This window comes from Lacerta agilis, chromosome 4 (assembly GCF_009819535.1).
Source record: "Lacerta agilis isolate rLacAgi1 chromosome 4, rLacAgi1.pri, whole genome shotgun sequence".
In the NCBI taxonomy this organism is placed as follows: domain Eukaryota; kingdom Metazoa; phylum Chordata; class Lepidosauria; order Squamata; family Lacertidae; genus Lacerta; species Lacerta agilis.
Window position 1 is genome coordinate 25,266,264 of NC_046315.1, and position 14,017 is coordinate 25,280,280.

General features: G+C 42.8%; 1 protein-coding gene across 1 annotated transcript in view; it reads left to right on the forward strand.

The window, feature by feature from the left end:
• The window catches only part of LOC117045428 (WD repeat-containing protein on Y chromosome-like), a 29,916-nt gene that overhangs the window by 12,110 nt on the left and 3,789 nt on the right, over nt 1-14,017 (forward strand). Inside the window, exons 12-26 of the mRNA XM_033146454.1 lie at nt 65-308; nt 1,160-1,262; nt 1,353-1,504; nt 3,202-3,304; nt 3,532-3,638; nt 3,774-3,853; nt 3,958-4,012; nt 6,729-6,774; nt 7,076-7,135; nt 9,203-9,365; nt 10,565-10,660; nt 11,626-11,684; nt 12,220-12,361; nt 12,883-12,922; nt 13,005-13,093. Of these exons, the coding sequence (XP_033002345.1) occupies nt 65-308; nt 1,160-1,262; nt 1,353-1,504; nt 3,202-3,304; nt 3,532-3,638; nt 3,774-3,853; nt 3,958-4,012; nt 6,729-6,774; nt 7,076-7,135; nt 9,203-9,365; nt 10,565-10,660; nt 11,626-11,684; nt 12,220-12,361; nt 12,883-12,922; nt 13,005-13,093 (1,539 nt within the window). The remainder of the gene's footprint in view (nt 1-64; nt 309-1,159; nt 1,263-1,352; nt 1,505-3,201; nt 3,305-3,531; nt 3,639-3,773; nt 3,854-3,957; nt 4,013-6,728; nt 6,775-7,075; nt 7,136-9,202; nt 9,366-10,564; nt 10,661-11,625; nt 11,685-12,219; nt 12,362-12,882; nt 12,923-13,004; nt 13,094-14,017) is intronic.

Sequence of the window (14,017 nt, forward strand, 5' to 3'; positions counted from 1 at the left end):
ATCAATCGTGTCAAAGTCTACTTGAGGCCTGACAGTTGATTCAGAAACATTTCCCCTTCTACAGGTTGCGTTGTGGGAGCAACCAACGTTGAGCAACAGATGAAGGAAATAAAGGAACACAGGAAAGATTCAAAGGCAAGAAAAGCACAGTCGGTCCTAGGATCTCCCTCCCATAGAGCTGAGGGGGATCAGATTGTTTTTCGAGTCCACAAAGGAGTGAAAACATTTGCACTTAGTAAAAAGAATAACCTTATTGTAACTGGTGGGATGGATCGAATCATTCGGATGTGGAATCCCTATATGCCTGGGTAAGATTTTATTGCATTGCTGCAGCTGTTCTTTTAAGGTTTTGTTAAACTCTTTGTGCCATTAGTTATAAACTATTATCATTTAGAACAAATAGATTGCTGTGATTTGTCTTCTGAAATATTGCATAGATGGACCTATAAACCACAGCTACATCAATAAACTCTTAATGAATCCTAGAGTTTCCTGGGACGAGGGATGGATTGTTAAACCACTCTGAGAACTGTAACTCTGTGAGGGGGGTCTCCTAGCAACACTCAGCACCCCTTAACAAACTATACAGGATTAGTTAGGAGGAGCCATGACTTTTTAAAGCGGTATGATACTGCTTTAAATGTTTAATGCAGGCAGAACCTTTGTGCTGACATCCAGGCCTGTCTGCCAGAGGGTTATTGACAGTTAGGGTGATTGAATCCAACTGGTGTCTTAACATTGCATGAAAACCTGAGGCAGGCAGAGCCAAGAACAAAAGAATCACAGGTCATGCCCACACGATACATGTAAAGCTCTCTTATATCACCTCAGCAGTCAAAGCTTCCTGCAAAAGAATCCTGAGAACTGTAGTTGGTGAATGTTCTACCCACTCTCAGCACTCTGTACAAACTACAGTTCCCATTATTCTTTTTTTTTGGGGGGGGGGAAATCCCTGACTGTTGAAGTGGTTTAAGAACACTTTAAATGTATGGTGTAGGTGTGGCGATACTGTACTAGCTCATCCACTTTCTCACTTGGTACTACAATTCTCCCTCATTCGTATGTGTTTCAGTTACAGTAGTGCCAATGTTAATCCATCTCTTTTGTTTCATTATATGTCTGAAGCTGCTCAGTCTTTAATGTTCTGGTCCAATTGCAGAAGGCCAACAGGCATGCTCAGAGGCCACATGGCCCCTGTCTTCTATGTCCACATATCTGAAGAGGACAAAATATTCTCCATGTCAACAGACAACACAGTGAAGGTCTGTCTCTGTTTTTTTTGCATGCGCTGAGTTACACTTGTCACGTCTTCAGTACTTTGTCTTTAGCGTGTCTCAATTATTTTTTTGCAGATTTGGGATGTTGAGGACCAGACTTGCTTATTCACAGCCTGTTCAAAAAACAGTGGAATTAAAGGAGAGATTAGTGCTTGCCACTACATACCAGGCGTAAGATCGCTCTGCGTTGCCACGGATACACTGGCTATTCTCCATCTAAGACTACGGTAAAAAGAAGAAGAAAGCAAATAGACCAGTACTCATGGTCTTAGAGCCAAACTATGTGTTTAAATGAGTGTTCATGGACATGTTTATTTTGGAGAAAAAAACTGCCATTGAGTCCCCAATCTGGAAAGTGTTTCTGATCTGAATTGGGGTCCCTTGCCAGTTTTCTTCTGAAAATCAGCCCATGCTTGACTTATATTTGCCCTTAGAGTAATAGAATCATAGAATCTTAGAGTTGGAAGGGACCCCCAAGGACCATCTAGTCCAACCCCCTGCAATGCAGGAAACTCAGCTAAAGCATGCATGACCATCCGACCTCTGTTTAAAAACCTCCAAGGAAGGAGAGTCCACCACCTCTCGCAGGAATCTGTTCCACTGCTGAACAGCTCTTACTGTCAGAAAGTTTTTCCAAATGTTTAGTCGGAATCGCCTTTATTCCAACTTGAAGCCATTGGCTTCAGTCCTACTCTCCAGAGCAGGAGAAAGGAGTGAACGAGATGTTAGCAGTAAACCATGAATTTGGGGTGGGAGGGAGAAGCCAGGGGGAAAAAATAATTTGACACCAGGAAACTAGTTTGAGGCCCAATCCAGATTGGGATCATTTTCCAAATTGGGAAAACTCTGGCTTCTTTTTCTCCAAAATAAAAGCAGCATGATTACTCACATTTGTTTAATCACATGATGAGCAACACATAGTAGTTTGGCCCATCAACATTGAAGATCTGTATTTATGCAGGGGCATAGCTAGCTGCTCCAGCACCCAGAGGGGCGGGGGTGGGACAATTCAGCCACAAGGGCGCCACGGCAATCTGCCCATGGGGGCGGTGCAGTGAGCTGCCCACAGAGTCCACCTGGCAGACACAAGCCCTATGCTGCTGTTTTGGGCAGCGCGGGGCCCTGAACCACCGCGTCACTCCCAGGACAGACACGTGCCTTGGGCGCACTGCAGGCCAGGCCCCTCGGTAAGTGCTGTCCCCCATGGTATGCCATTTTGTCACCCCCTCAGGGATGACACCCGGGGCAGACCACCACCCTCCGCTCCCCTCTTCTTATGCCCCTGTATTTATGGAGAATGGAATACTAGAATCTGCTGCCAACAAGGGTTAATTTACAGAGATGAAAACATTACAAAACCACAAAATGTTACAAAGTTAAATTCTATGTTTAATTTCAAACATTTTAAAATTTTGTTTTTGGAAATAATCTTGATGAGATCCCGGGGCGTTGTTGGACTGCAAAATAGGGAGAACTGAGTTTAGGACTGGGAAAATGAAAAATGGAGTGAACTGACATTGACAGATCCTTCCATACCTAGTCTTAATGCAAATTTTTATAATGGGCTAGTGCCTCAAGCCCATTAAGAAGTACTCAGTAGCACCCCTGCCAGCCCCAGATGAGGATATTTAGCTCAGCAGACACACCCCTGAACTTCAACTATATTCACATCAGCTGTGCATACACACCTGTATAAGGGACAGGTGTCAGAACCTGATTTTTTTTTTCCAAGCTGATTCTCACTTAACATTAAGCAGCAAGACTTAATTAATAATAATAATAAACTCCCCACATTCCCCACATACTACAATTCTAAAACAGTTCTGGAGAGGCTGCCATCCAGACAAACCCCATACAGGTGTACTTACTGCTGTATTGATGCTTTGATCCTCACTTATTTTGTTTTTTATTCTCCATAAGGAAGATCGCCTCCAGATCCTCACTTGGTTACTTCCCATAAGAAGCCAGTTTTGTGCTGCAAGTTCAACAAAGTGTTCAGGCATGTCGTGAGCTGCTGTGAGGGTTCTGTAAGTGAAACGATACTGTAAAATAGAACCAACTCTGTGTATTTCCTAATGTGCCAATGCATAGCTGTTCCATTTTGACACATGTGGTTGAGTTTTTTTTTTTTTGGTGTTTGCTCTCTATGCATAGAACTGGACTAATTTTTACTTCTCTTTCAAATGTGGGCCATTGAATCCTCACCATGGTGTTTATTCAGATGCTTTCCTATGTATGTGTGTGTGTTTTTAAGGTGGTAAAGGTGTGGGATTTTGATAGCGGAAAGCACTTATTTGAATTTGGCAATGCTCATGGTGGTTCTGCGGTAACCTGCCTCGCCTTGGATCCTAGCGGAAGAAGGTATGTTTCTAAATAAGCCTTTTTTGGGGGGGAAACCCCCACGCTATATAAATTTTAGCTGTGTGTCCCCACCCCTGGCACACAAGTATCCACGCAGGTGGAATAAACGATGTGTTTATTTCATTCACATTCTAGACTAATTACAGGAGGACGAGATGGTTGCTTGAATGTTTGGAATTACAATAACGGGCACTGCTTGCACACGTTGAAAAGAGGTAAGCAGCATGCTGACGCAAACGGCCAAAAAAAAATGTTATGTCTGTAGAAAACTCATAACTACTTGGATGTTGCAATGCTGCTGTGCTTTTCTTACCTGCAGAAGACAAAAGTGACGAAGTCTGTGACTGCACCTACGTGGAAGTCAACAGAAACAAGTAAGCAATGCACACCATAACTATGTCTTGCCATTGAAGGGTGACCTCTTCCAGAAGGGGCGGTTAATTTATTTATATTCAGGTGCATTTCTCTTCTCCAGATGGCATTCTGAGAATCAGACATGTATCTTTGTCACCTAAATTGCACACCCTATGAGTGCTCCACAAAATATCCTTGCGGTAAGGACTTATTTGCTTTATACTGTGTGAGACCTTGTCGTGGCGAAGGGGCTTGAATAACTCAGGGAAGCTATGAGCTATGCCATGAGAGCTGGACCATAAAGAAGGCTGATTGCTGAAGAATTGATGCTTTTGAATTATGGTGCTGGAGGAGACTCTTGAGAGTCCCATGGACTGCAAAAAGATCGAACATATCCATCCTTAAAGAAATCAGCCCTGAGTGATCACTGGAAGGGCAGATCCTGAAGTTGAGGCTCCAGTACTTTGGCCACCTCATGAGAAGAGAAGACTCCCTGGAAAAGACCCTGATGTTGGGAAAGATGGAGGGCACTTGGAGAAGGGGACGACAGAAGATGAGATGGTTGGACAGTGTTCTCGAAGCGACTGGCATGAGTTTGGCCAAACTGCGGGAGGCAGTGGAGGATAGGGGTGCCTGGCGTGCTCTGGTCCATGGAGTCACGAAGAGTCGGACACGACTGAACGACTGAACAACAACAGCTTTGTGAGACCATTGATGATGGTTCCTCTGGGTTTCAGGGTTGGCCGTTCCCACCTTCCTGCTACCTCAAATGCTTTTTAGTTTTTAGGCAAGGAATGCTAAGGGTTGAATGTGCAGCCCTCTACAATGCAGAGCCTATACTGTAACACTGAGCTATGGGGTGCTATTGGATTGCAAAGGCATTTGATCGCGTATGAATACATACAATAGTGCTGCCAAACTGCCGGGGGGGACAGACGGACCCGAACACCTTGCATGCCTTTAACAGGTGTTTAATATGTAGAGATTAGCCAGTAATGCTTTGAATGGCATGGAGCCAAATGCCGTCACCTGCTAATTCATGCAGATCAAGCTATTTATAAAAGGGATACCTAGAGAGACCTGCTCAGAAGTTGTCAGACAGAATGCGCACTGACACATTCCCTACTTGCTAAAGGCCAATCAGGTAAAGAGTTTTTGCAACATTTGTGTGTGGAATTCCTTGCGGCTTGGTTGGGCCGGGGGGGGGGGAGGGGAGGAAATTCCTAGAAGTGAAACAGTAGATGGGTAGGTATTTGAGAGGTGCCCATTTCCGAGCACAATTCAAAGTGTTGGTGCTGACCGTTAAAGCCCTAAATGGCCTCGGTTCAGTATACCTGAAGGATTGTCTCCAACCCCATCGTTCTGCCCGGACGCTGAGGTCCAGCTCTGAGGGCCTTTTGGCGGTTCCCTCGCTGTGAGAAGCCAAGTTACAGGGAACCAGGCAAAGGGCCTTCTCAGTAGTGGCACCCGCCCTGTGGAATGCCCTCCCACCAGATGTCAAAGAGAAAAACAACTACCAGACTTTAAAAGACATCTGAAGGCAGCCCTGTTTAGGGAAGCTTTTAATGTTTAATAGACTATTGCATTTTAATATTCTGTTTGAAGCCACCCAGAGTGGGTGGCTGGGGAAACCCAGCCAGATGGGCGGGCTATAATTTATTTATTTATTTCCCAGAAGGATACCATGGTCACTGGTATCAAAAGGTCCAGCAGAACCATCATGCTCCCCCTGTCCAATTCTCAGTATAAATCATTCACCAAGGTGACCAAAGCTATCTCTGTCCCATAATCAGGCCTGAAATGGATCTAGATAATATGTCTCCTCCCCCAAAAAACCCCTGGAGCTGAGATACACACTTGTAGCTTGCCCCAAAATGGGATATTAGAAACTGGCCGATAATTATCCCATATGATGGGATTCAGGTATGGATTTTTTCAGTAGAGGCCTTACAACTGCCTCCTTTAGGCATGCCTTGTTCTAAGGAGCCACTGACCACTCCCTTCACTCACTTAACCAGTCCCCCGCTGCCCCTTTTTTAAGAGCCAGGAAGGGCAAGGATATAGTACACATGTGGTAGCTCTCACCTTTTCAAGGATTCTGTCCACATCCTCATGCTGGACAAATAGATCAGTTTCCATTAACACTGGACAAGCAGAGGCCAAAGGGACAATCCATCTTCTAGAATCTCATGTTGCCAATTTGGGGAAAGGCCATAGCTTAGTGGCAGAGCCTCTGATTTTCATTTTTAGTTATTTGTTAAAATGTTTACGAACCACACATTTTCATGGGAAATATAACACCGGGGGGGGGGTTAATGCATGCAGAAAGTCCCAGGTTCAACCACAAACATCTTCAGGTAAGGCTGGGAGAGACCCCAGCCTGAAAAAAACCTGGAAAGCTGCTGCCAGTCAGTGCAGACAATACTAAGCTGCATGGACAAATGATCTGACTTAGTTTAAGGGATTTTCCTCTGTTCCTGTGCCTTGAAACAGAACCCAACCAAATTGGGTTGTGATATTTCTAGAATATGATCTAATATGTGTAGGGTTGTCATATTCCCAAAAGTGGAAATCAGGACAAAGTTGATCTGGGGGGGTGTGTGCTTTTTAAAAAGATTTTTTAAAATAAGTTTGGGTTTTCGCGAACATTTTGCTGATTCAGCAAAAATCCACCTGGACAGACATATGGCAGCCCTAAATATACATGTAACATTTGTTTGCCAACTCTTCTTTCAGGTACATCATAGGTGTTGGATGGGATCGAAGGATAAACTTGTTTTATGTAAGTAGCAAAATTGCATAGAAAAAGCATTTCGATACAGTATCATGATCCATTATTGAAATTTCACATTGTGCCAAAGCACTGGGATAGAAAATAGGTGGGGAAGATATTGAGCCTTGCCAATGGAATGGTAGAATTAAGGCCAAACTCTTTTTGCACATCTGGCTAACAACATTGGTGTCAGAGTCAAAAAGGGGAGGAACAGGCAGAAACAGAATCTTTGTCATAAACTTATAAAACACATATATATCCTTATGTTCACACATATGTATCTTTTTGTTTGGATGTATGTATGTTGCAGGATTCTACAGAAAACTTTCATCACTTTCAGAAACCTCAAGCCCACTGGCAGGATGATATAGTAAGATTCCATCTTGGCCTTCTTCAAATCTAAATGACTTTTTTGTATACTTCGATAACTATTTATTGATGCTGAGCACATGTATGGTGTTTGATATGTAGAATTTCATATAGGTGGTATGCAGTGCAGTCTGAAGCAGGTAAAGTCCTGTTCAGCTCACTGGAACTTAACCTCTCCCTTAATAAGTCCAAAATGGCTGGGGAGGCCCAGCCAGATGGGTGGGATATAAGTAATAAATTATTATTATTATTATTATTATTATTATTATTATTACTACTACTACTACTACTACTACTGCTACCTTTGAATAGTATGCATGGAGCTAGTTATGCTGGATTATAAAACTGTAAGGACTCAGCTACATTAGTCAAGAAACAGTGTTTTGAATGCATTATAAACATGCAACACCAGACGGCGCTGTAGAGCACAAAATTTTTCTATGCAATTTTACATAGCGTTTTTTCTTTTTCTACGATTTATGACTTTTTTATAGTGTTTTTCCCCCCTGTGTGTAGATCCACCCTAAGACTAGCATTGGATGAACCAGACAATTTCAGTTTCTGCCCCGTTCTCTTTTTTCCAGCCTTTAAGTTCGGTTCTCCCTATTTCCATATCAGTTTGCAATTTTTTTAAAAAAAATGCATGAAAATTCATATGTCTTTTGAGTGTATTTCATTTAATATATGCATTTCTGTATGAAATTTTCTCTATAATATACACATTTTTGCAAACAATTTCCTGTAATACAAGCTTTTTAAACATTATTTTCACTAATATCATTTTTATGAGCACTTTCCCATTATATATGCTTTTTAAATGCATGTTTAGGGTGGAGAACTGCATTGCAAAATCAGGAGACATGCAAACTAAGAAATATTTCTGTATTTTAGTTTGCACATCTGTTCAGGAAGTGCAAAATGATTTCTCTCACATCCCTAGTAGAGACCAAATGACTACTGTTGGTTTTTCTGTGAAGGAGGGCCCAATAAATAACAATAACAACAACAACAACAACAACAACAACAACAACAACAACAACAACAACAACAACAACAACTTTTTATTTAGACCCCACCCTTCCTGATTTAAAAACCTTGCCCAGGGTGGCTAACAACAAATATAAAACACATTTGTTATATACAACATATAAAATATAAAACATTGATTAAAAACAACTTAAAAAACAGCTTAAAAACAGCATAAAATACAACATAAATGTAGCATCGCCAGGGCTAACTGGCCAAGTTAGTCCTGCTAGGGCCAGCAAGGAGACCAGGGAAGAATTTAAATGTGGGGTCTCAGAAAGGGTTTCTTCATAGAAAAAGGGAAGGGAAAAAGGAATGGAGGATCAGGCTAAACTGAAGGCCAGGCGGAATAGCTCTGTCTTACAGGCCCTGCAGAAGGAGATCAAGTTCTGCAGGGCCCTAGTCTCGTGGGACAGAGCATTCCACCAGGTTGGAGCCATCACAGAAAAGGCCCTGGCCCTTGGTGGAGCATAATCTGGCTTCTTTAGGGCCCAGGACCCTTAAACTATTATTATTCGTGGACCTTAGGGTCCTCTGCAGGAAATACCAGGAGAGGCGGTCCCGTAAGTATGTAAGTAAGGTTGTGCATGAGCTGCTGAGCTTCAGCAAATTCCTAGGGCATATAATAAGCACAATATAACCCAGAAGTCCTGTATGTTCTAAGGCAGGCATGGCCAAACTTGGCCCTCCAGCTGTTTTGGGACTACAACTCCCATCATCCCTAGCTAACAGGACCAGTGGTCAGGGATGATAGGAATTGTAGTCCCAAAACAGCTGGAGGGCCAAGTTTTGCCATACCTGTAAGGGGTAAAAGTTGGTCTGCTTCATCTTTTATGAAGACTTGTTCTTGGCGGGGTAGAGTGGGGGGGGGCATGTAGCAATAATATTGACGTTTGAGGCTTTGTGGTAGAGCACAATTCAGTCTTACGTGGTGCCACTTTTCAAAGCTTGAACTGCCCATTCATCAATACATGAAGTCCAGCTGCAAAGAAACAAGCACAAGTGACAACCAGCACTGTTTTTTTCACTCCCTCTCTCCCAGAACCGGGGACACAAAGAAGATATTTTGTGCATTGCTCAGTGCCCACCTACTCTCCTTGCAACCTCAAGTTATGATGGTGAAATTATTGTTTGGAATATGATCTCGGGTCACATATGTCATAAATTCCACACTTCTGTTGCCGCTGCCTCTGTTAGTACCAAACGTAAGTTCACTCATCTAAAAAAATACTTCAGAAAACAGATTCAGCCTTTATCCAGGACTACTATGTCCGGATGAATCATTCTGGATGAATCATTGCCTGTGGAATTGAATAGACATGGAAAACATGGAAGTTGAAAGGTGAAGCCCATCCCAAGTTGTTTTATTGGCTAACAGGCCTGGTATGGTTGAGAGAGACACCAGTTTCTACCCCACAAGGATGTGATGTAGCCAGCTCAATATAATGACACTTGCTGTTTTTTGTTGTTTTTACAACTTTCCACTTGTAATTGGTTATCTCCCAATTTGCAGATGGGTGGGCAGGAAGTGACCCTACATCTGCAGTTAAGGTCTGAAGTCTCTAATATAGTACTAGTCTCACACAGCCCCCCTTGCAAATAGTATTGTGATTGTGAGCAGATATCTTGGCATGCAGCTCTTATTATCTTGGAATAAGGACTTTTAAACAACCATCCCTGTCCCATTTGTTACGCAGATGTTATTTGAGTTGCTATAGTACAAACAACTGTTTGGGCTGTGGCAACTCTGCATGCATTCATAGGGTCAGGTTGAAAGCCATAAGGAAATAAACATTGCTACATGGAGCAGATTTTGGGGGCATGCAAGGACAGAAAGGGCAACTCTAGTTGCGTGAATGAAATGCAACTTGCATATTGTTGGATGCAATCCTTAGATTAACTTTTTTTTTTTTTTAGATTACATTTAGTTTTTAGTCTGTTGGCAGACTGAAAGCCTGACAAAACAGCCAGGTATTTACATTGCATTAGAAAGCTAACCATGAGGGAGTGAGGCAGGCCTCCCTGGGGAGGGAATTCCAAAGTCTCAGGCATGGCAACAGAGAAGGCCCAATCCCCCATCCTAGTTAAGTGCAATGAGACAAAGAGTTTTGATTCGGCATTAAATAAATTTATAGCATACGGACACAAAAATGTATCAAGTCTTATATACATTTCAGAGTTCAACCTAGCAAAACACCTTTTATCTACTCAATAGTAACAGGCAGTTTGGAATGAAGCATCTTAAATCCATGGGAGAGGAAATGTAAATGTAAACATCAGGAAAGTTAATGGCAGGAGTGCTTGCATGCAAATTGTGCCTTTTAACTGTAGCTTAATGAAAGTATTTGAATATTTGATGACCTTTCCTTTAAAGGAGCAAGCCTTCTCTTTTTGCCCTCCCCAGCTGTCAATGCAAGTGTTAGCCGAGTAATCTTTCTAAAGACCCGTGCGGTGAAATTTGAATCGGCTGCAGCCTCGCTTGTTTCCAATGGGCCGCAAGGTAAGATCGGTGAAATGTGGTTGGTGTTGTAGCCTACCAAAACTCTAGGCAACCAAACTTAACCTAGTCAATCAAAATCATCAAGGGGTTGGAGCAACTCCCCTATGGGGAAAGGGCTTGTGCAGCCTCTTGTACAAGTGGAAGCATATAGAACAGGAGTGGGGGTCCTTTGGCCCTCCAGATGTGGCTCAACTGCAACTCCTGTCAGCCCCAGCAAGCATGGCCCATGGCCAGGGACGATGGGAGCTTTGGTTCAGCGACATCCGCAGGGCCAAAGGTTTGCCTGTCAACAACACTGCAGAAGCCCTTGCACATGCCTTTGCAGAGCAGGAAGTAATTGCCATGCTGATTTCTAAGGTAACAAAGCTGTGCATGGTGCTAGGATCCTGAAGGAAGGGTACCTGGAAGAGATAAGAGGCCTGAGGCTTAGGGACAGTGGAGCAGGGGCCAAGGAGGGCATAAGGTCCGGCCCTGGACATCTTGCGCCTTTTAAACATTGTATAGAAGTGTGGTCTACCAACTGTGGATTTGTCATCACTGTTGTACTATCATGGGGTGCTGAATTTCAAGCATCGATTTCATTTACTACATCATTCCGGTTTAGTCCTAAAGCAACCAAGACTGACAGACTGGATTTCTTTCATCGCTATTTCCAGTTGGTGTAAATTGTTGGTCTCAAAAAGTCTCCAGAGGTTTTCCCTGTGTCCCATAATCCAGTGGTTTGTGATCTGGAGAGCTGTTACGTTAGACCATTTATAATCATCATTACAAATCCCATTGGTTACATGACGATTACTCAAATGTTAAGAGCCACTTCAAGCCACCCGTTCAGCGTGGCACTGTAGTTATGTGAACCGGCCTTCAGACATTTCTGCTCGCATGAGTACTTTGTTGCCACAAAAGTATGCTTCTGCTTTGATTCTGGCTTGGTACTGGTTTGTCCCCTGTTGTTACAAATTTTTCAGGCCACCTGTATTTCTGGAGTCTGCGCACTGGGGATCCACTGATAGCAAGTTTTGCACCTGTAAGTTTCACAGATGGGAAGTTGCCGAAATGTTTGCTGGGGTGGGGGGTTCTGTGTTTAATTGCAGCAAAGGCTTAACATTCTCTGTTTGAATGTATTGTGAGCTGAAATGTTTGTGTGATATATACAGCCCAAAGCCACAATCACGTTAGTTAATCACATATGAACCCCATGTACAAATTGCTTGGAGGGTTGCTGCAATTAACACCAGCTCCCCATGTGGTGTAAATCAGGGACAGCGATTTGGCAGCCCACGGGCTAGATGTAACTCAAGGCTGGGTTGCTGCAATGCACTTTATGTGGGGCTGCCCTTGGGTGACACAGTTGTGGTGACTGTGGTTGATGGGAGTTGTAGTCCAAAACATCTGGACGGTACAAGGTTGGGGAAAGCTGTGCTAGATGATGACAACTTCAGGACACCTAGATTTTTCTGGCATGGAGACTGAAGTTCCCTTCCCATTAGAATAGAGAAGTTGCCCATCTCTTATGTAACTGTGTTAACTAACAATGTGGTTTGCATCAATGTGTGTTCCAGTCAAGAGGGAAATCCTTGATTACTGGCATTGCCGTGACTGCTGATGACTCATATTTGTATGCCGCCGATGAGGATGGATATGTGTATGTCCATGACATAAAAGATTATGCTCTTCAGGATCCAGAACAAGAAGCACCAAAGTGTATGTCTACATGTACATTTTACTTACAGTAGAGACGTTTAGCATCTTTGCTTTTGGGTTATAGATTGACAGCACAAATACACTGAAAAGCAAGTCTGGTTGGACTCAGTGAGTTGCAATATCATTTACCTGGGAGTAAATCCAATTGAAATCAATGGTGTTTACTTCTAAGTAGACATGTATAGGATTGCATTTCATGTGACTTCAAACACACTGCACTGTTTTTGTATGTTAGTACATACTGTAATGTATGTTTTTTTTAAACAAATCTTTATTAAACTTCAAAAAAACATACACTCCAAATTTAAATGTATGTTTTATCCATGAACTGAGGCTGGATCTAGACACATCAAAAACACATTTCAGAAAAACATGTTGTGAACTTCATAAAGGGAAAACGCATTGCTGAAGGACAGGGCTCCACAGCTCCATCTGGTGACACAGTGTTATAATGCACATAAAGCGCTTTTTCTTTACTAATGTAGCTGAGTCCTGTGTTCTGTTCCTTTCTGTTGCTACAGATGTGAACCACTGGAGAGCTCATTTGAATCTGGTTCCATCGTAAGTATTGGCTTAACCTTTAACAAAAATAAGTTGTGCACATGGATTTCTAACTGGCTTTCATCTCTGGCTTGACAAATAGGTTAGAAGTTATAGATGAAGAGAACATCCTGCTATCCTGTTCAACTGATCGTACTGTTCGGTTGTGGAGCCTGGATGGAGAATACATTGGTAAATGGCACATGCACAAAACACAAGGACCATATTACTCATTTAAGAGGAATTGACAGCTGTGTGTAGGAATGCACCCTAACATTAACATTTACTAGGGCTCCAGTGAGCACCCACTCCTGGTGTTTGAAGCTGTGTACATGCGAATCTAGCCGCATCTGCCCTGTAGTTTATTGAGAAATACTACTGTTTGATGTTTTCTCCTTGAACCAGCTTCTGTCTGATTCGAAAACTTAAGCCATGTGCCTATTGCAATTAAGCTGAGTTGTGTACAATTGCACATGTGCACATGACAGGACATGCACAGGTGACAGCTTCATGAATTAAGAGTTGGAAGTGATGCGGCTGCCAGGAATGTGGGTGAAGACATTTCTGTCCTTCTTCTGGTGCATACAACACTGTGTAACCTGAAACACGGGGTGGTGGATTTTGTTGCATTTTAGCCACTAATGTGTACATAGCCTGAGTGTACTAGGCTTCCATTGAAATCAACAAAACAAGTTAGACAGTCATTCCTCAAGTCCCTTTGATTCCAGTCTCTGTGGCCTAGTGGATGAAATCAAATTTTAGAACAGCAAATGCAATTCCTTCTCAGGCAACATTACTAAAATCTTGAGCCACCCTTGCTCCATTTTTTAAAAAGAACTATGCACAATCTCTTGTGCTTATCAAATGTCCACAGTCTAAGGTATTGCAGCAGGTTGTTGGTTAAGCTGCCCTGAAGCAGCAGCAGTTACTCACACACACAACTGCTCTGTGCAAAGGGGTAAGCATCCAATCTGCCCATGACTCCTGTAGGTACATTCCTCATCCCTGTTATCATGAGTTGTTTTGGAACAGCTTGCCCTAGGACTCCATCTCTGGGTGTGCATCACCAGAGGAGACCAAAGAGCTTGCAATATATAAAGTAGAAAAGGAAGCTAC